Source organism: Scyliorhinus canicula, chromosome 11 (genome assembly GCF_902713615.1).
Source record: "Scyliorhinus canicula chromosome 11, sScyCan1.1, whole genome shotgun sequence".
Taxonomy (NCBI): Eukaryota; Metazoa; Chordata; class Chondrichthyes; order Carcharhiniformes; family Scyliorhinidae; genus Scyliorhinus; species Scyliorhinus canicula.
In genome coordinates this window covers 15,083,456-15,103,962 of record NC_052156.1, presented here as the reverse complement: position 1 = coordinate 15,103,962, position 20,507 = coordinate 15,083,456, and the positions used below count along the sequence as shown (strand labels likewise).

Genomic DNA, 20,507 nt, shown 5'->3' with positions numbered 1-20,507 from the left:
AATAATTTAATGTGTCAGTAATAAGCCGAGCAGGTCTGACTACTTTCAGGTGAACAAAGTGGTTCCAGGAAATGGTAGGTGATGCCAGAGGAGGATACAGGAGATCTAAATAGTCAAACTGCAATAGATTGGAAGCATGATTTGTGCTCACTGGAACTCAGGGTTGTAGCCAGTGATTTTTCCAAATAGTAAATTTGACCCAAAATCTCCACATTTTCACAATAACAGCAAAGGGAAACTCAAGTTGGCGCTACGTCCTGCCACGCCATTGTCTGTTGCTACACTTGCTCCACCTCTACCCATTGGTGTGCTTATTGAAAATCAAATTGAAATGCAGGTCCTCGATCACAGATACTTTCATGCCCTGACTGGCAACAATATCGCTGTTCCTTCTCTGTCGCTGGGTCTAAATCCTGGAACTCCCTCCCTAACAGCACTGTGGGTGCACCTACACTACATGGACTGCAGCAGTTCAAGGGGGCAGCTCACCACCACCTTCTCCAGGGGAAATTAGGGATGGGCAATAAATGCTGATCTAGCCAATGACACCCACATCCTGTGAAAGGAGTAAAATAAAGTCCACATTAACACAATCAATGAACTTCTGCTGAACCAAAACTGGAGCGAGGTGATTTATACTGGGTTCATAGGGCTCAAAAGATCAAGAAGGTCTGGGAAGAGTGTCCTGCAGTCAGCGTCGCAGTGAGGCAGTCTGGGAAGGGTGTCCTGCAGTCAGCGTTGCAGTGAGGCAGTCTGGGAAGGGTGTCCTGCAGTCAGCATCACAGTGAGGCAGTCTGGGAAGGGTGTCCTGCAGTCAGCATCACAGTGAGGCAGTCCGGGAAGGGTGTCCTGCAGTCAGCATCATAGTGAGGTAGTCTGGGAAGAGTGTCCTGCAGTCAGCATCACAGTGAGGTAGTCTGGGAAGAGTGTCCTGCAGTCAGCATCACAGTGAGGCAGTCTGGGAAGAATGTCCTGCAGTTTAAAAAAAAGGGCAGCACGGTAGCATAGTGGTTAGCACAATTGCTTCACAGCTCCAGGGTCCCAGGTTCGATGCCCGGCTTGGGTCACTGTCTGTGCAGAGTCTGCACATCCTCCCCATGTATGCGTGGGTTTCCTCCGGGTGCTCCAGTTTCCTCCCACAGTCCAGGTTGCGCAGGTTAGGTGGATTGGCCATGCTAAATTACCCTTAGTGTCCAAAATTCCCTTTGTGTCGGGTGGGGTTACTGGGTTATGGGGATAGTGTGGAGGTGTGGGCTTGGGTAGGGTGCTCTTTCCAAGAGCCGATGCAGACTCGAGGGGCCGAATGGCCTCCTTCTGCACTGTAAATTCTATGATCTATAAGGTGCTGGTTTCCTAAATGTAACAGGGTTAATTTTTTTAATAGGCTTGGTTTGGGCAGGGTTGGAACTTGCCATTTGTCTGAATATTAAAGGCATGGGAATGTACTTAAAAATCACCTCAATGTCTCCAGCTTTCAGCAATGAACTTTAAACACATGCAACTGGCTGGCAAGTGTGTCTCCTCAATCAAGAGGGTATAATTAGCACAATTACATTTTGAAACCATGTCCTTGTGAACAATGCAGCCAGGTTTGTCAGAGGTTTACAGTTGCCATCGTTATTGGTATTTGTTGCCCTCTTTCAGTCTTTGGAGAATATCCTCACTGCTTCTTAAGCCAACGCTGAAAAGCTTTGTTCTCTCTTCCAGGGTGAAGCATCCAAACATATTGCAGCAGGTGGACGTCTTTGAAACACGCAAGGAATACTTCATTTTCCTGGAACTGTAAGTCAATTTACAGCAGAAGATAATGTAAAGACTATGGTAAAGGGGGGGGAGGGGGGACGGTTGCTGGGAAACCAATCGTGGAGGATTGCCTTCAGACAGACCGGTGGATCTCACCAGGGGGAAGGGCTGGAAAGTCCCTATCTGTGATCATGGGTGATTGAAGAACCTTCTTTACAGCCAGAAAGCTGTGGGTTCAAACCCCACTCCAGACATTTGATCACATCATTATTTCTGCATTCGTAGTACAATAAAGATCAGGAAAATATTCAAAATACAAGCTGTGATGCGGTGTTAAGAAATTAGGTAGGCTGAGAAGGAATTTCAAGAAGGATATAGCTCTGGGAGCTAAAGGGATCAAGGGATATGGGGGGGAAGGCGGGATCGGGGTATTGAACTTGATCATCAGCCATGGTCATAATGAAGGCGGAGCAGGCTCGAAGGGCCAAATGGTCTCCTCCTTCTATTTTCTATGTTTTTACGAGAGCAAGAAGTAGGGCATTGCGACAATCAGCTCCAACCTTAGAACAGCGATTTGGAACGTTGCAAAAGTGTTCCGGAATATTCCAACAAGTGTATGGAAGACAACGTCCTAATGTGTGCTTCCACTGCTCAGTGACCTCTTTGTCAATTCAGTACGATCTGAAGGAGTGCTATAAGACCCAAAGCTCAGCACAGCCTCAGACTGAAGGGACGATCCTTTAAAACAGAGATGAGGAGGAATTTCTTCAGCCAGAGGGTGGGGAATCTGTGGAACTCTTTGCCGCAGAAGGCTGTGGAGGCCAAATCACTGAGTGCCTTTAAGACAGAGATAGAGAGGTTCTTGATTAATAAGGGGATCGGGGATTATGGTGACAAGGCAGGAGAATGGGGATGAGAAAGTATCAGCGATGATTGAATGGCGGAGCAGACTCGATGGGCTGAATGGCCTAATTATGCTCCTATGTCTTATGGTGTTACACTGGAGAATCAGCTTGTGCTTCTATCACTGGGGTGAGGCTTCAACTTGCAAACTTCTGACTCGGGAGCAAGAGTAATGGCCCATGATGCATCTTCCGTACTTTATTGCTCCTCTAGCTGCCAGACCTAACCTATTTTACTTAATTTCTTACAACCAACCAGCCAGGTCAAACATTTGTTGAACAACCTCCCTATCGCAGCTAATCTCCCCCAGTGCTGGAACTGCCCAGTAAGGATCCATACTGAAATAGATTATCGGAGTGAGGGCTAAGTCTACTCTGCCCGATTGTAGTCTGCTGTTTGTTGTGTAGCTTTGTACACGTTGTTGAAAAAGAAGGCCCAATGGTGTCAAACCCCTCAGTGGGATCAATGACCACAAAGGGATGTGGAAAGCTTTTGAAATAACGTGTTTACTGCAGTATTCTGGAGACAGCCTCAGTGTGACAGGCCCTTGATGTATGATTCATTGCAGGTTCAAAGTACTTCTGATCCAAGGTTTTCTGTTGCTGTTTCCTTCCTCTAACTTTTTGTTTAAAAGCAACCTTGTTTTCCCAGAAAACTTTGAACATCACTGTGGTGAATGTGATTCGCACTGTATATAGTTGCCAATATCCCCATGTATATATGTTCGTTATCTACCCGTTGTAAGATCAATGCTGTATATAGTTGCCAATATAACTCCGTGTATATATGTTCACTATCCACCATTGTAAGTGCAGTTGCACTATCCAACCACCAGGGGGAGTCGCTCTGGGAGTACGCGAGAGTTTGTACTGGGCTCCTCCCTTGGCTCCGCCCAGGACGCCTCCCCCTGGGACCGATGTATAAAGATCAGTGCCTTAGAGCCAGCCTGCCAGTTCATCTGAAGTTCAACGACGAATATGCTGGCTCTGTTGTAAGTGTATTAAAGCCTCTGTTCAGATCCAACTACACGTGTTCGCTGAATTGATGGTTCCACCGATCGTTCCCAAGTTGGGAACGCCATTGAGTTTTCTTTTCAAATTTCAATTTAGGACATCAGTAACGCCTGTAAAACCCTCACACAGTGAGCCTGTTTTAGCTTTTTCCTGTGTACATAGGGGCACAAGTGAATCCTCAGATAATGTCCACTGTCTGCATATAAGTGGTATATAATTAACCAATTCAAGGGCAATTGTGAATGGCAATAAATGCTGGTCTAGCATGAGGTGCTAAGTCCCTGTCTCATGAATCCCCCACTCACCCAATAAACTGAACCACGTTCACCTACACTATAACCCATTGCATTTAATCTAAAATATTCATCCTTGTAGACCATAATGCATAGGAGAGAATTAGGCCACTCAGCTCATCGAGTCTGCTCTGCCATTCAATCATGGCTGATATTTTTCTCATCCCCATTCTCCTGCCTTCTCCCCATATCCCCGATCCCCTTATTGATCAAGAACCTATCTATCTCAGTCTTAAAGACACTCAGTGAATTGGCCTCCACAGCCTTCTGCGGCAAAGAGTTCCACAGACTCACCACCCTCTGGCTCATCTTCAAACGATCCTGCTAGTTTCTTACAACTCTTCCGGATCAGCGTTCCGTTCTCCGGGCTCCAGACTTATTGTGAACGGTGGCGCTCTGATCTCTGAACCAAAAGGTCACGGGTTCAAGTACCACGCCAGAAACATGTGCACAAGGTGTAGGTTTGCCATTAGATTTCTTTGTTGCTGTAAGGAGAAACATTATGGAGGTGTCCACACTCTGGATTCTTGTAAAACACAATGAGAGGTTTGTTCAGGGCGTTGTTCAATACAATCGAGAGAGCGATCTGCTCAAAGCCCGCACTGACCTCAGCACCCATAACGTGACGCAGAACCAGCAGGAATGTGATTCCCAGATACATGACACAACTGCAATGTGGTACTGAGGGAGAGCTGCACTGCTGCAGGTCCTGCTTTTTGGATGCAAGGTTGCAGCCTAAATTTATAAGAGCTCCAAACTTGGTTCTAGTCTGGAAGCCGGACGGCAAAGTTATGCCAGAACTGAGAAGCACAGGACTAATCCAAATAATCATCATCATCATTCGGGCAAACCACAGTCAGCTGTCCTGATGCAGCTCACGTATCTGGGCCTCCAGGTGCATCTACAGAGGAGATAGTGGGGAGACATAGACCCATAGGTTTAAGAACAATCTGGTTGCAGCCCACAGATTCTTTGTGGCATCTTTGAGAACTTTATTTATTTGTTTACAGGAAGTGAGCATTACTGGCTAAGCCAGCATTTAGTGCCCATCCCTAATTGCCCTTCAGAAGGTGGTGGTGAGCTTCCGTCTTTGAACCGCTGCAGTCCATGTGTTATATAGGTATACCCACAGTGTTGTTCAGAAGGGAGTTCCAGGATTTTGACTCTCCCCCCCCCCCCCCCCCCCCCCCCCCCCCCCCCCCCAGTGACAGTGCAGTAAGGGTGATATAGTTCCAAGTGATGATGGTGTGCGACTTGGAGGGGAACTTGTGTGAAGTGGTGTTCCCAAGCCACTACTACCCTTGTCCATCTAGATGGTAGTGGTCATGGGTTTGGAAGGTCATGTTGATGGAGCTTTGGGGAGTTACTGCAGCGAATCGTGTTCATGGTGGCAAAAGTGGATGTTGAAGGTGGTAAATTGGGTGCTAATCAAGCGGGTTTTATCATAGAATTTACAGTGCAGAAGGAGTCTGTGGTGAATGAGATTCACACGGCATTATAGTTACCAATGTCACTCTGTTCCAAGTAGATACATGTATCAATATTGTAAGTGCAGTTGCACTACCTGACCACCAGGGGGAGTTGCTCTGGGAGTACTCAAGAGTTTGTACTGGGCTCCTCCCTTGGCTCCGCCCAGAACTCCTCCCCCTGGAGCTGCTGTATAAAGATCCGTGCCACAGAGTCACCCAGCCAGTTCACCGAAAGTTCAATGGCTAACAGGCTGGCTCTGTTGTAAGTATATTAAAACCACTATTCTAATCCTACAAGCACGTGTCCGTAGAATTGTCAAGTCTGCACCGGCTCTTGGAAAGAGCACCCTACCCAAGGTCAACACCTCCACCCTATCCTCATAACCCAGTAACCCCACCCAACACTAAGGGCAATTTTGGACAATAAGGGCAATTTATCATGGCCAATCCACCTAACCTGCACATCTTTGGACTGTGGGAGGAAACCGGAGTACCTGGAGAAAGCCCACTCAGACACGGGGAGAACGTGCAGACTCCGCACAGACAGTGACCCAAGCCGGAATCGAACCTGGGACCCTGGAACTGTGAAGCAATTGTGCTATCCACAATGCTAGCCTGCTGCCCTACCGTTGCTTTGTCCTGGATGACGTTGAGATTCTTGAGTGTTGTTGGAGTTGCACTCATCCAGGCGACTGGCGATCAGCCCATCGTGCTCCATTGTGCCTTGTAGATTGTGGACAGACCTGGGAGAGTCAGAAGGTGAGTTACTTTCAGCAGGATTCCTAGCCTCTGATCTGATCTTGTAGCCATAGTATTTATATGGCTCGTCCAATTCAGTTTCTGGTAAATGGTATCCCCCAGGATGTTGGCAGTCGAATCATTTCAATCGTGCTCCTTTGTGTTCAACAAAAAACATTTTGGAAGTTTTGAAGCTTATTTTAAGCAGACTCCAGCATTCCATACGGATCACCGGTTGCACAACCCAAGACTGGTCTAAACAGATTTTGGAGCCCAAGTGGTAAGCCAGGGGCGTAGTGGTGTTGTCACTGGACAAGTAATCCAGAAATCCAGGGTAATGCTCTGGGGTCCTGGGTTCGATTCCCATCAAGGCAGATCGTGAAATTTAAATTCTATTAAAAAAACTGCAATTAGGAGTCTAATGACGACCGTGAAATCATTGTCAATTGTTGTAAAAACCCACCTGGTTCACTAATGTCCTTTAGGGAAGGAAATCTGCCATCCTTACCTGGTCTGGCCTACATGTGACTCCAGACCCACAGCAATATGATTGACTCTTAAATGCCCGTTGGGATGGGCAACAAATGCTGGCCCAGCCAGCGACGCTCACATCCCATGAATGAATAAAGAAAAAATGGGCAGCACGGTGGCGCAGTGGTTAGCACTGCGGCCTCACGGCGCCGAGGTCCCAGGTTCGATCCCGGCTCTGGGTCACTGTCCGTGCGGAGTTTGCACATTCTCCCCGTGTCTGCGTGGGTTTCGCCCCCACAACCCAAAAGATGTGCAGGTTAGGTGGATCGGCCGCACTAAATTGTTTCTTAATTGGAGAAAAAAATGAATTGGGTACTCCAAATTTATTTTTTTTTAAAGAAAGAAAAGTACAAAATGCAAGAAGGAATAAAGCCCATGGAAATTGCGCCTAAAAACAAAGACCCCAATAAATTTAGCAATGATCCAAACATCCTTTCAGAAGGCAGACAGGTCTCTACATCACTAATTCATTATTATTGCAGCTGTTATAGAGTGATAAAATTGGTGCAATAGTATTGTCAATTATGAGCAGATAATTTCCTGGAGGTTTAACTATATCACCCATCATTGGGCACAGGCTCTAATACAACCAATCAATGTGTTATCCAAACTATACACGCATGGTTGGCAAAAGGCAGGTTTGAAGTAGATAATATAGAAATTGTTGACAAGATGATCAGAGATCAGCTATTACCTCGAAGCAATTGCGGCTCCAACTCATGCAATTACAGTTATAACACTGCTCCTGAACTCAGTTAGACATTTATGACTAGTTACTCAACAAAGAGAACCAAACTTGAACTGTCTTAAAACACATCTTAAGTAGAAATGTACCAGAAAATGACTGGCTGCCCCAGAGAGTCCCAAACTCCCTGGACTATATGTCCAGAATGTTCGGAAAGTTGGTGGGGGAGGGGGTCTTGCCGACCTCTCCAGAGTTGAACCGGGCCCATTGGTCACTGAGGCAGCAACCCAGATCTGGATTGGATTGGATTGGATTTGTTTATTGTCACATGTACCGAGGTACAGTGAAAAGTATTTTTCTGCAAGCAGCTCAACAGATCATTCAGTACATGGGAAGAAAAGGGAATAAATGAAAATACATAATAGGGCAACACAAGATATACAATGTAACTACATAAGCACAGGCATCGGATGAAGCATACAGGGGTATAGTGTTAATGAGGTCAGTCCATAAGAGGGTCATTTAGGAGTCTGGTGACAGTGGGGAAGAAGCTGTTTTTGAGTCTGTTCGTGCGTGTTCTCAGACTTCTGTATCTCCTGCCCAATGGAAGAAGTTGGAAGAGTGAGTAAGCCGTGTGGGAAGGGTCTTTGATTATGCTTCCCGCTTCCCCCAGGCAGCGGGAGGTGTAGATGGGGTCAATGGATGGGAGGCAGGTTCGTGCGATGGACTGGGCGGTGTTCACGACTCTCTGAAGTTCCTTGCTGTCCTGGGCCGAGCAGTTGCCATACCAGGCTGTGATGCAGCCCGAGAGGATGCTTTCTGTGGGGAACCACCTCGAGCCGATCATAATCAGTTTTCATAGATACCTGGTTGAGGAGCGGGGCAAAGGACCATCGAGAATGTAGATAGAAGGGCCACATGATCAGAATATACCAAGGTGTTGGGGCAGAGCTAGAGATAAGGTATGCAGCGTTTAATAAGGCCACGGCCGTGCTGTACTAGAGTAACGTGAGGTTTAGTGTGATGTTTATTTTCCTCTGTTGTTCAGTATTAAAGTTTGGTTTGGGCAGGGGAGCTGATCATTAATATATTATTTAGTTCACATTGATTTCTACCCTGTGCAGGGTGTCACCCTGCTAGCAGTTTAGCTAGTTAACAGGCAGAGGGGAGATTTCCGCAGCTTGTTAATGATGGGGCGGGGGTGCGGGGGGTGTTCATGAAGGTTAGGTTTTTGTTTCTGTTTTGTTTGGGATTGGGGGCGGAGAAGTGGGGGGAGAAGGGTGCTCGTTCTTCTATTGGATGTTTGTTTGGTGTTCAGGGTGGGGTGGGGCTGAGCTGGGAGGGGGAAGGGGATGGGGAGGAAGGGGGGGGTAGACTGGTGACGGTAATGATTCCTTTGTTTTTGAACGGGCTTGCAGGGGGATGTGTTTTGGATCCGAGGTTGGATAGGTCGAGTCCTAAATCTCGGAGTCCATCTGGGGTGACAAAGGAGTAATTGATGTTCATGGGACAGATGCCCGTGGGTAGATCCGTGGAGATTTAGGTTTCCGTGATGAGGAGTGTGTTTGTTTTTTGCACATCCATTGGGTTTACTCCCAGATTGACGTCTTTGGAGTGGGTAGGTCTCCTCTCTGGGATGAGGAGGGCGGGGTACATGGCGATCGCTATCTTGGATCAAGCTCTCCATTTTGTCGACCCGATGTTGGAGACGGGCCGCTCTCAGCAACCCCCGTGGAGATTGAGCATGGCTTTGCTTGCACATGAGAGATTTGTGAGCGGGTGTCCTCTGCCATTGGCGAGTATATTGAGTTCAACAGGAATGAAGTGGTCTAGCCTTCCACACTCTGGGAAGCCATGAAGACAGTTATTGGGGGGAGGGGGTGATAATCTCTTACAAGGTGCATAGGAACAAATCGTGGAAGGTCAAGAGGTAGAGGCTGGTCGACTTCATTCTTGAGGTGAACCGCAAGTAATCAATCTCCCGGACACTGGAGTTATTGGCGGACAAAAAGGAATTGCAAATGGATTTTAAATTGTTGTCAATGGGTAAGGCAGTGAGATAGCTGCAATGCTCAAGGGGGACTTTTTATGAGTATGGGGAGAAGGCCAGTCGCCTGTTGGCTCACCAGCTGCCTCCTGGGAGATAGTGCAGCTCAGGGACTCGAGTGGCAGGATGGTTTCAGCCCCAGAGAAGGTTAATGAGGTCTTTGAGGCCTTCTACCGTGGGTTGTATAAGACAGAGCCCCCGGAGGAGGGTTCATCAATAATGCAGTTTTTGGATGGGTTGACCTTGCCTGAGGTGGAGCAGGAGAGTAGGCAGGAGTTAGAGACACAGATAGGGTTGGAGGAGATCATGAACTGTATTCAGTTAATGCAGACGGGCAAAGCACCAGGTCCAGATGGGTTCTCCATTGAATTTTACAAACAGTTTGCTGGCCCATTGGCCCCACTTCTGCCGGATATGTTTAATGATTCCGTGTCCCGGGGGCTGTTGCCGGTCACATTGGCGCAGGTATCGATTTCCTTTTATCCTGAAAAAGGACAGATTGTTGACTAATGTGTTGGCAATGCGTTTGGAGCCCAGCCTGTGTGGGGTGATGTTGGAGGAGCAGACTGGATTTGTTCAGTGCTGACATTTGTCAGCCAATATTAGAAAACGTGCTAACTAATACCCTGAGTTCAGGATATTTTCAACTGAACAGAGGTACAAGGCAGGGTGTCTGTTGTCTCCGCTATTGTTTGCCTTAGCAATCGAGGCGCTGGCCATTGCATTGAGGTGGTAAACCGGGTGGAGGGGAATAGAGCGTGGGGAAGGAGCAGAGGGCGTTCTTATATGTGGATGATTTTTTACTATATATCACAAAGTCACGTGGGGGAGGTAATGGAAGTTTGGCTCCTTTTCGGGGGTACAAGCTGAATCTGGGCAAGAGTAAATATATTCTGGTGAACCCCCCCCCCCCCCCTGGGAGGGGAGCTGATCTGGGAAGGCTGCCGTTTCGTCCAGCCAGGACCAGCTTCCGATATCTAGGAATCATCTGATGGAGGGGATAAAGGCCGATTTGAAAAGTTGGGATGCCCTCCCTCTGACCTGAACGAGAAGGGTACAAACAGTGAAGATGAATATTCTCCAAGATTTTTTTTGCAGGATCTATGAATTGAAATCTACTTTCGTTTGGGCTGATAAGACTCTTTGGGTTTGTAGGACGCTTTGGCAGAGGAGGGGGGGTTGCACTACCTAATGTGTTCTGTTACTACTGGGCAGCAAATATTGATAAGGTGCGGGGGTGGCTCAGGGATCTGGACTCTGTGGGGGGTGGAGGGAGAAGGTTTTGTGCATAGTGTCGGGTCCAAAGACCCTGGTTACTGGACAACCCCTGGTTTCCCCTGCTAGATTCTCTTTCAGCCTGGTGGTTATAGCCACTTTGAAAATTTGGAATCAGTTTGCACAGCATTTTAAACTGGGCTCTATGTCACTGCAGGAACCATAGGTTTGTGCCGTCTGGGATCATTCAGGGCATGGGAGAGGAATGGGGTTAGAGAGGTTTAGGGACATGATTCTCCTTGAAGCAGAGAAGGCTGAGGCGAGATTTAATTTAGGTGTTCGTAGTCGAAGGCCACGATCGTACGGTCTCGTCGCACCTGACTTGGTGATGAGACAGGGCCGTTAAATCTCACGAGAGGCCTCTTGCGAGATTTACAACACTCAGGACATTGAATCTCGCGAGACATCACAATCTGGATCTCGCTCTCACTGGCGGGATCCAGTTTGCATATCTAAGTGAGCAATTAATTTCACTTAAATATGTCTGCGCGGGAGGATTCCAAAGCCCGGGATTGAACCCCCACACCCGGGAGACATCGCCGTGAATTCATTTAGCACTGATCTCTACAAACATGGCGATTGGAGGCATCTGGGTGGCCGGGCTCTGGGTAAGGAGGTATCCTGGCACCTCTGATGCCAACCGAGTGACTTGTCACTGCTGGTCTGGCACCTTGGCATGGCCACATTGACACGGCCACCTGGGCACCCTGGCAGTGCCACCCTGGCAATGCCACCTTGGTACAGCCAGCGTGTCCAGGTAGCACTGCCAGGGTGCCAGGCTGGCAGTGCCAAGGTGTCTGATGCCAGATTGTCCGTGCCGGCGATCAGGCCTGGGGGTGCCTGCTCATGAGGTGTGGTGAGGGGGGAATGAGGACCCCCCTAATCGGTAAGTTGGGGTGTTGGTTGGTTCCGGAGGCCGGGTTGGTGGCGGCATTTAAAAATGAGCTCATTGTTGTGGGAAATCCCGAGCCGAAATCTCGCTGACTCAAATCCTACTTTTGACCTCTCGCAAGGTTCAGCGGCCATTATGGGATTTGTGCCCATGGCTGACGCTGCCTTTGTCGACGGTTCGTAGCCAGGATTTGGAGCCAACAGTAGCAATGCAGCTCCGAGGGAAAACTGCTGCTGGGAATGGCAACTATATTATCTGACACCGACTTGCATTTAGTATTGAAGCACCGACCTGTTCCCAGCGAGAGGACCAGCTGTCCAGATCATGGTTTGCATGAAAATCTGATCATCCGGAAAATCAGCTCTCCGATGTCCCTCCCCACTTTGGTCTCGCTGCCATCCTGATTTGAGGTAGAAACAGGGTGGCAACTGCCTCCAACATCTGCAGTCAGTCAATACCTCCTGGACCATTTAAATGAGGTGGCTCAAGCTATGCCTGAGATTCCTCAAAGCAAATACAGAGCTCGACAACCCTGCGTAGCATTTCCTAAAAATCAATAACATTCCGGGATACAGCATATTCCAGCAAATTGAGAGATGGAGGAAATATTTGACATTTGGGGAAGTGGACCCGGGGTTTACGATGTGCAATTAGCCTTCCCTCTGTCCGATCTTTTGAGTGCAGGCTGCACTCAGTCTTACTGCTGCTTGATAACTTAACTGGTAGAAGTGGGCAGCTCAATGGTTATCTGAGAAACAAAACTGACAGTCGAGGGAAGTGGGAAAGATCTTCAGGCAGCTTCGAGCTTGACCGGCAGGCTTGGAACCAGGAGGCTGTCCGAAGGCCGGATCCTGCACACGGACACATGGATATACGTATCAGGAGCAGGATCGGCCAGAAATTGAGAGTTCCAACGGTGATGGTTCAGGTTTGAGGCTCTTGCTGCTTGCTCTGGACAACGGAGAGACCTCTAGTTACAACATGCACCTCGGTGTGCCCCACCACCCCCAGGGCCTGATGCGTTCCTTTCTCCTGGGCCCTGAATGCAGGCAGTGATGTACCATCAATTGAATGCGAGACGAGTTGCTGAACAAAAGTATGGCTTTAATATACTAGATGTTAAGCCCTGCGGTTGATTACAGTAGAAGGACGACCGCCGGGAGTACTGGGTTTTTATATCCCGCTTCGACCAATCGGGGAGCCGTCACATGACTGGTCTCAACCAACCGGTCGAGAGGCACATGACCGACCAGGGCCAATGGTAAGCCGGTGTTCTGCACCAATGGCAGGCAGCTATGCTAATCATACCACCACAGGCAGCTCGGCCACTTACGAGAGCAACTAGTACAAGTGAGCACCAGCAAAGAGACCTGTGGCAAATCCAAGGTCCGAGCACTCCCCATCAGCTTCCCTTCTTGTTGACGATTGTACTATCTAACCCATGTCAGCAAGTTTGGTTACCATTGGCACAAGCAGTGCCTCATTAGTATTATTATTTTTATAATGGTATTTTATTCAGGTAACAAAAACTCCGTACAAATATTATCTCTTTTGTTTGTTGAGTTCCAAGCTTTGTGCCATAAAAGGGCATTGTTGTACAACTGTTACTGAGCGCCCGGGATCGACCTGAGCCTCTTCTTTCAATCTGGCCAGTTTACACGTGTGTGAGGGCAGGGTGCCACGCAGGCAGAGGGCGGGATTTTCCGGCCCGTCCCAGCAGCCGGATCACCCGGTCCTGCCGAAGGCCAACCCCCTTGGCGGGCTCCCTGGGGACGGGACGGGTGAGCCACACTAAACACTGTTGACATTGGTGGGACCAGAAGACCCTGTCAGTGGACATTGGCGAGTCGCTTCCACTGTCGAGAAAGTCCCACCCACCCTGTTTCAACCAATGGACAAATGTGGCCAGTGTCGATCAGCTGAAGGTCATGGACTGGGTATCCGAATGGGTGAAGGGATCTGAGAATAAACATTTATCTATTTATTTATTTTAGAATACGGTCTCCTTGGCCTTCCCACTGAAAGTTAGCTTGAATGTGTATTGCCAGGATTTCCAAGGTTGGTGTGTAATGATCTAACGTTATTTCAAGAGGGATGTGCTCATGTCTACCAAAGTCTACTTGTGTGTCAATATATTTAGTAGCCTTTAACTGCGTACTATTTTCCCCTCACTGATCATCAAGTTTCCAGAGCTCCATTGACTGCACTCTGCAGCCTAGACTCAATGGGTCTCATATCATTCACAGCATTCACGGCCAGAAGAAGAGAGAACGTTATTAATGCGGAGTAGGGACAGAATTGGTTCTAGCCGAGCGGCCTGAGGCACATCTGCTTTTAACTGAACACTTTCAGATAGGCAAACATTGTATCTAACACACTGAACGGTATTGAATGGAAGTAACATGAGTCACGTCCACCGACTCACGAACCAGTGAGCCGCGTATCGTATCCTTTGGAGAAGGCCCGCCGAATTGTGTGCCAATCAGGCATTTAACTGGGCAGCAGTGGGCCTTCCCAATGATCAAACACCCCGAGAACTATGGGCCAATCAGAGGCCGTCAGCTATGCATTGCTCAGCAGTGCCACTAATGGATCAGTGGCAATTGTTGGTAATGCACCCCACCTGAGGCCCAAGACTGCCGAGGGATCTTGGCCACAGGTGAGAGATGGCAGAATGTGTGGGGGGAGGGGGGTGGTGTTGGCAGCAAGGGAACGGAGTGGCTCTCAGTAGGCCCTCCCTTCCCAATGCCAGGTCCCGTGATTAGGCACTGAGGGGCCCTGCCCACTGAGGGACCTCAATTGGCAGCGGGGAAGGAAGGCAGTAGGGGCCCACCCACCACTCTCCTGCCCAATTAATGCCCCAATGCCCCCTGCCACCAAACCCGAATTTGGGGGGGGGGGGGGGGGGGGGGGTGTGCTAGGGAGGCATTAAATTCCACCCACTGAGAGCGCTCAGTACAGAATTGAGCCATCTACTGGACAAGAATCATTTCAACCCTTTCCCCCCCCTTGTGCCTCCTATTTTAAACAGGTTTGAGCTGCAGCTGCTCTGTGCTGTGACCTTAACAATGGAGTGCCGGCCGATGGAAAGGCTGACATTATCCTCACTGCCGTTCCACTGTTTGAAACTGATCCTGCAGCAAAGCGAGTGGAAGTTGATTTTGGTGCTGTTTGCGCTCCTGGGTTCCCTGACGCTGGTCCCACTGAGGAGCAATATGACAGAGTTGTCCTGCAGCATTGATCCAAGCTCCCCCTGCTGTGATAATCTAATTGCAAGGTCATGGGCATCAATCCAGGCTGGTAGCTGATAGTGAAGGGGGTGCGTTCAGTCAGACAAGCGCATGAGACCTCCGGTGGTGGCCAAGGAGTGAGTAGTCGCACCCAGGGCAGCTCTGATTTAAAGGCGTTGGTTTGAGCTCTTTCTCCCGAACGCGAGGGAATTTTGATGGGAAAGTCCCAGAGAGGAGTTCCACCAGTAACAAAAGGAGATGCAGGAAGGTCAATCGAAGGCCATCGAAGGCCATCCAGAAAGGATTAATGGAGAGATTTGAGAAGAGTCTGGAGGCACAGGGGTCACAGATTCGGGAGATGGAAAGGTGATATCTGACCACAGTGATCAGGTGGTGGCATTGGAAGCGGAGGTGCAGCTCTTGGGGACCTTTGCAAGTCGTTAAGTGCAAAGGTAGAGGAGCAGGAGAATAGATCCAGAAGGCAGAACCTGCGTATTGCTGGCCTGCCTGAAGGTATGGAAGGCAAGAGTGCTACGAGGTACGTCTCGAGGATGCTGGCGGGGCTGATGGCAGAGGGGGAGTTGCGCAGAGGTGGATAGGCCATACAAGTCCCTGGGGCAGGAGCCGAGAGTGGGGGAACGCCGCGGGCGGTGATTGTGAGGCTCCACAAGTTTGTGGAGAAGAAGGTCCTGCAGTGAGCCGGGGAGAAGCGGAACTGTGAATGGGAATTAAGGATGGAATGGAATTAATGTCCAAATCCATCAGGACATTGATTGGAGCGGAGCTGGCGAAAAGACGTTCTGGGTTCAACAGGGCCAAGGCAGTGCTTCACCGAAGGCCGGCCAAGTTTGGGGTGCTGTGACCGGCGAAACTGTGGGTGACATTTGAAAGCCGGGAGTAGCACTTTGAAACCCCAGAGGAGGTCAATGACTTCATTCGAGACCATAAACTGGGGGACAACTGAATGTTGATGGGAGGCGGAGGAGTGGGAACAAAGGAGTTTGGAAGGTGCGGGTAGTATGGGGGCTAGAGAGTGTGGAGGGGGGGTTCTTCTTGGGTGGAGTGATTTTGTTGTTGTGAGGTGGCCGGGTGGGGGGGAGGGGTGGGTGTTGGGGGAGGGGTTACGACGTGGCAGTATTGAAGTTGGAACGGGGTCTTGGATGGAGAAGAGGGCCATCTTGGATGGCCGGTTTACGGCAAAATTAAAGGGGCAGAACCGGAGGGGGAGGATGGCAGACGGTAGAGGGAGTGGAGGCACAAGCCTCTGATAAGGTTCATAGCATGGAATGTCCGGGAACTGAATGGGTCGGTGAAGAATTCTTGGGGCTTTGCGCACTTGAGGAGCTTGAAGGCGGAGGTGGTCTTTCTGCAGGAGACGCACCTCTGGGTGAAGGACCAGGTTAGGTTGAGAAAGGGATGGGTGGGTCAGGTATTTCACTTGGGGTTCAATTCAAAGTCGCAGGGGGAATGGCCATACTGCTGAGCAAAAGCAACGGTTTGTAGGTGCCAAGGAAGTGCGGGATCATGATGGATGGTACGTGATAATGAGCGGGGTGTTGGAGGAGATGCCGGTGGTGCTATTGAATGTTTATACACTGAATTGGAATGACGTGGGGTTTGTGAAGGAGTTGCTGGGAGCGATTCCGGACCTGGATACGCATCAGTTGATCATGGGGTGGTTGTAACTGCGTACTGGAGCCGAGGGTGGACTGATCGAGCCCCAAGTCAATGGGAAGGTTGAGGATTGTGAAGGAGTTGGGAGGGTTTATGGAACGGATGAGAATGGTGGAACCTTCTTCTTGTACGTGTCCATGGTATACTCCAAAATTGATTTATTTTTGTGGTGAGCTGAGAAGTGTTGGTGGGACTTAATTTGAAGCAGGAACAGAGGCCGGAATGGAGATTAGACTAGGGGCTTTTAGCAGACAAAGGGTTCTGTCATAAGGTGCGGTCAGTAATTAAGGACTATCTGGAGCTGAACCAGAATGGGTTGGTATCAGCGGTCACATTTTGGGAGGCATTGAAGGTGGTGGTTCGGGGGGGGAGATGATCTCATTCAAAGCACATGGAGATAGATAGATAGATAGAGAATAGATAGAGAAATACAGCACAGAACAGGCCCTTCGGCCCACGATGTTGCGCCGAACTTTTGTCCTAGGTTAATCATAGAATTTTGGACAATTTGTCATGGCCAATCCACCCAACCTGCACATCTTTGGACTGTGGGAGGAAACCGGAGTACCCGGAGGAAACCCACGCAGTCACGGGGAGGATGTGCAGACTCCACACAGACAGTGACCCAAGTCGAAATCGAACTTGGGACCCTGGAGCTGTGAAGCAATTGTGCTATCCACAATGCTACCGTGCTGCCCTTAAGAAGTTAACCTACACTCCCTTATTCTACCCTAATCCAAGTACCTATCCAATAGCCGTTTGAAGGTCCATAAATTTTCCGACTCAACTACTACCACAGGCAGTGCATTCCATGCCCCCACTACTCTCTGGGTAAAGAACCTACCTCTGACATCCCCTCTATATCTTCCACCATTTATCTTAAATTTATGTCCCCTTGTAATGGTGTGTTCCACCCGGGGAAAAAGTCTCTGACTATCTACTCTATCTATTCCCCTGATCATCTTATAAACCTCTATCAAGTCGCCCCTCATCCTTCTCCGTTCCAATGAGAAAAGGCCCAGCACCCTCAATCTTTCCTCGTATGACCTACTCTCCATTCCAGGCAACATCCTGGTAAATCTCCTCTGCACCTTTTCCAAAGCTTCCACATCCTTCCTAAAATGAGGTGACCAGAACTGCACACAGTACTCCAAATGTGGCCTGACCAAGGTTTTGTACAGCTGCATCATCACCTCACGGCTCTTAAATTCAATCCCTCTGCTAATGAACGCTAGCACACCATAGGCCTTCTTCACAGCTCTATCCACTTGAGTGGCAACTTTCAAAGAACAATGAACATAGACCCCAAGATCTCTCTGCTCCTCCACATTGCCAAGAACCCTACCATTAACCCTGTATTCCGCATTCAGATTTGTCCTTCCAAAATGGACAACCTCACACTTGTCAGGGTTAAACTCCATCTGCCACTTCTCAGCCCAGCTCTGCATTCTATCTATGTCTCTTTGAAGCCGACAACAGCCCTCCTCACTATCCACAACTCCACCAATCTTTGTATCATCTGCAAATTTACTGACCCACCCTTCAACTCCCTCATCCAAGTCGTTAGCAGAGGACAGCAGAGGACCCAGAACTGATCCCTGCGGTAAGCCACTGATAACTGGGCTCCAGGCTGAATATTTGCCATCCACCACAACTCTCTGTCTTCTATCGGTGAGCCAGTTTGTTATCCAACTGGCCAAATTTCCCACTATCCCATGCCTCCTTACTTTCTGCACAAGCCTACCATGGGGAACCTTATCAAATGCCTTACTAAAATCCATGTACACTACATCCACTGCTTTACCTTCATCCACATGCTTGGTCACCTCCTCAAAGAATTCAATAAGACTTGTAAGGCAAGACCTACCCCTCACAAATCCGTGCTGACTATCCCTAATCAAGCAATGCCTTTCCAGATGCTCAGAAATCCTATCCCTCAGTACCCTTTCCATTACTTTGCCTACCACCGAAGTAAGACTAACTGGCCTGTAATTCCCAGGGTTATCCCTATTCCCTTTTTTGAACAGGGGCACGACATTCGCCACTCTCCAATCCTCTGGTACCACCCCTGTTGACAGCGAGGACGAAAAGATCATTGCCAACGGCTCTGCAATTTCATTTCTTGCTTCCCATAGAATCCTTGGATATATCCCGTCAGGCCCGGGGGACTTGTCTATCCTCAAGTTTTTCAAAACGCGCAACACATCTTCCTTCCTGACAAGTATCTCCTCAAGCTTATCAGTCTGCTTCACGCTGTCCTCTCCAACAATATGGCCCCTCTCATTTGTAAATACTGAAGAAAAATACTTGTTCAAGACCTCTCTTATCTCTTCAGACTCAATACACAATCTCCCGCTACTGTCCTTAATCGGACCTACTCTCACTCTAGTCATTCTCATATTTCTCACGTATGTGTAAAAGGCCTTGGGGTTTTCCTTGATCCTACCCGCCAAAGATTTTTCATGCCCTCTCTTAGCTCTCCTAATCCCTTTCTTCAGTTCCCTCCTGGCTATCTTGTATCCCTCCAGCGCACTGTCTGAACCTTGTTTCTTCAGCCTTACATAAGTCTCCTTCTTCCTCTTAACAAGACATTCAACCTCTCTTGTCAACCATGGTTCCCTCACTCGACCATCTCTTCCCTGCCTGACAGGGACATACATATCAAAGACACGCAGTACCTGATCCTTGAACAAGTTCCACATTTCACTTGTGTCCTTCCCTGACAGCCTATGTTCCCAACTTCTGCACTTCAATTCTTGTCTGACAGCATTGTATTTACCCTTCCCCCAATTATAAACCTTGCCCTGTTGCTCGCACCTATCCCTCTCCATTACTAAAGTGAAAGTCACAGAATTGTGGTCACTACCTCCAAAATGCTCCCCCACTAACAAATCTATCACCTGCCCTGGTTCATTACCAAGTACTAAATCCAATATGGCCTCCCCTCTGGTCGGACAATCTACATACTGTGTTAGAAAAGCTTCCTGGACACACTGCACAAACACTACCCCATCCAAACTATTTGATCTAAAGAGTTTCCACTCAATGTTTGGGAAGTTGAAGTCGCCCATGACTACTACCCTGTGACTTCTGCACCTTTCCAGAATCTGTTTCCCAATCTGTTCCTCCACATCTCTGCTGCTATTGGGGGGCCTATAGAACACTCCCAACAAGGTGACTGCTCCTTTCCTATTTCTAACTTCAACCCATATTACCTCAGTAGGCAGATCCCCCTCGAACTGCCTTTCTGCAGCTGTTATACTATCTCTAATTAACAATGCCACCCCCCCACCTCTTTTACCACCCTCGCTAATCTTGTTGACACATCTATAACCAGGGACCTCCAACAACCATTTCTGGCCCTCTTCTATCCAAGTTTCCGTGATGGCCACCACATCGTAGTCCCAAGTACCGATCCATGCCTTAAGTTCACCCACCTTATTCCTGATGCTTCTTGCATTAAAGTATACACACTTCAACCCATCTCCTTGCCTGCAAGTACTCTCCTTTGTCATTGTTACCTTCCCCACTGCATCACTACGTGCTTTGGCGTCCTGACTATCGTCTACCTTAGTTGCTGGACTACAGATCCGGTTCCCATTCCCCTGCCAAATTAGTTTAAACCCTCCCGAAGAGTACTAGAAAACCTCCCCCCCAGGATATTGGTGCCCCTCTGGTTCAGATGCAACCCGTCCTGCTTGTACAGGTCCCACCTTCCCCAGAATGCGCTCCAATTATCCAAATACCTGAAGCCCTCCCTCCTACACCATTCCTGCAGCCACGTGTTCAACTGCACTCTCTCCCTATTCCTAGCCTCGCTATCACGTGGCACCGGCAACAAACCAGAGATGACAACTTTGTCTGTCCTGGCCCTTAACTTCCAGCCTAACTCCCTAAACTTGTTTATTACCTCCACACCCTTTTTCCTACCTACATCGTTGGTACCAATGTGCACCACGACTTCTGGCTGCTCACCCTCCCCCTTCAGGATCCTGAAGACACGATCAGAGACAT

The 20,507-nt window shown here is 48.8% G+C and overlaps 1 protein-coding gene across 5 annotated transcripts in view; it reads left to right on the top strand.

The window, feature by feature from the left end:
- Window positions 1-20,507, top strand: part of LOC119973850 (caM kinase-like vesicle-associated protein) — a 189,947-nt gene that overhangs the window by 105,717 nt on the left and 63,723 nt on the right. For all 5 annotated transcript variants that reach the window (XM_038812330.1, XM_038812329.1, XM_038812332.1 and 2 more), the window contains one exon: window positions 1,708-1,782. In XM_038812330.1, coding sequence (XP_038668258.1) covers window positions 1,708-1,782 — 75 coding nt within the window. The remainder of the gene's footprint in view (window positions 1-1,707; window positions 1,783-20,507) is intronic.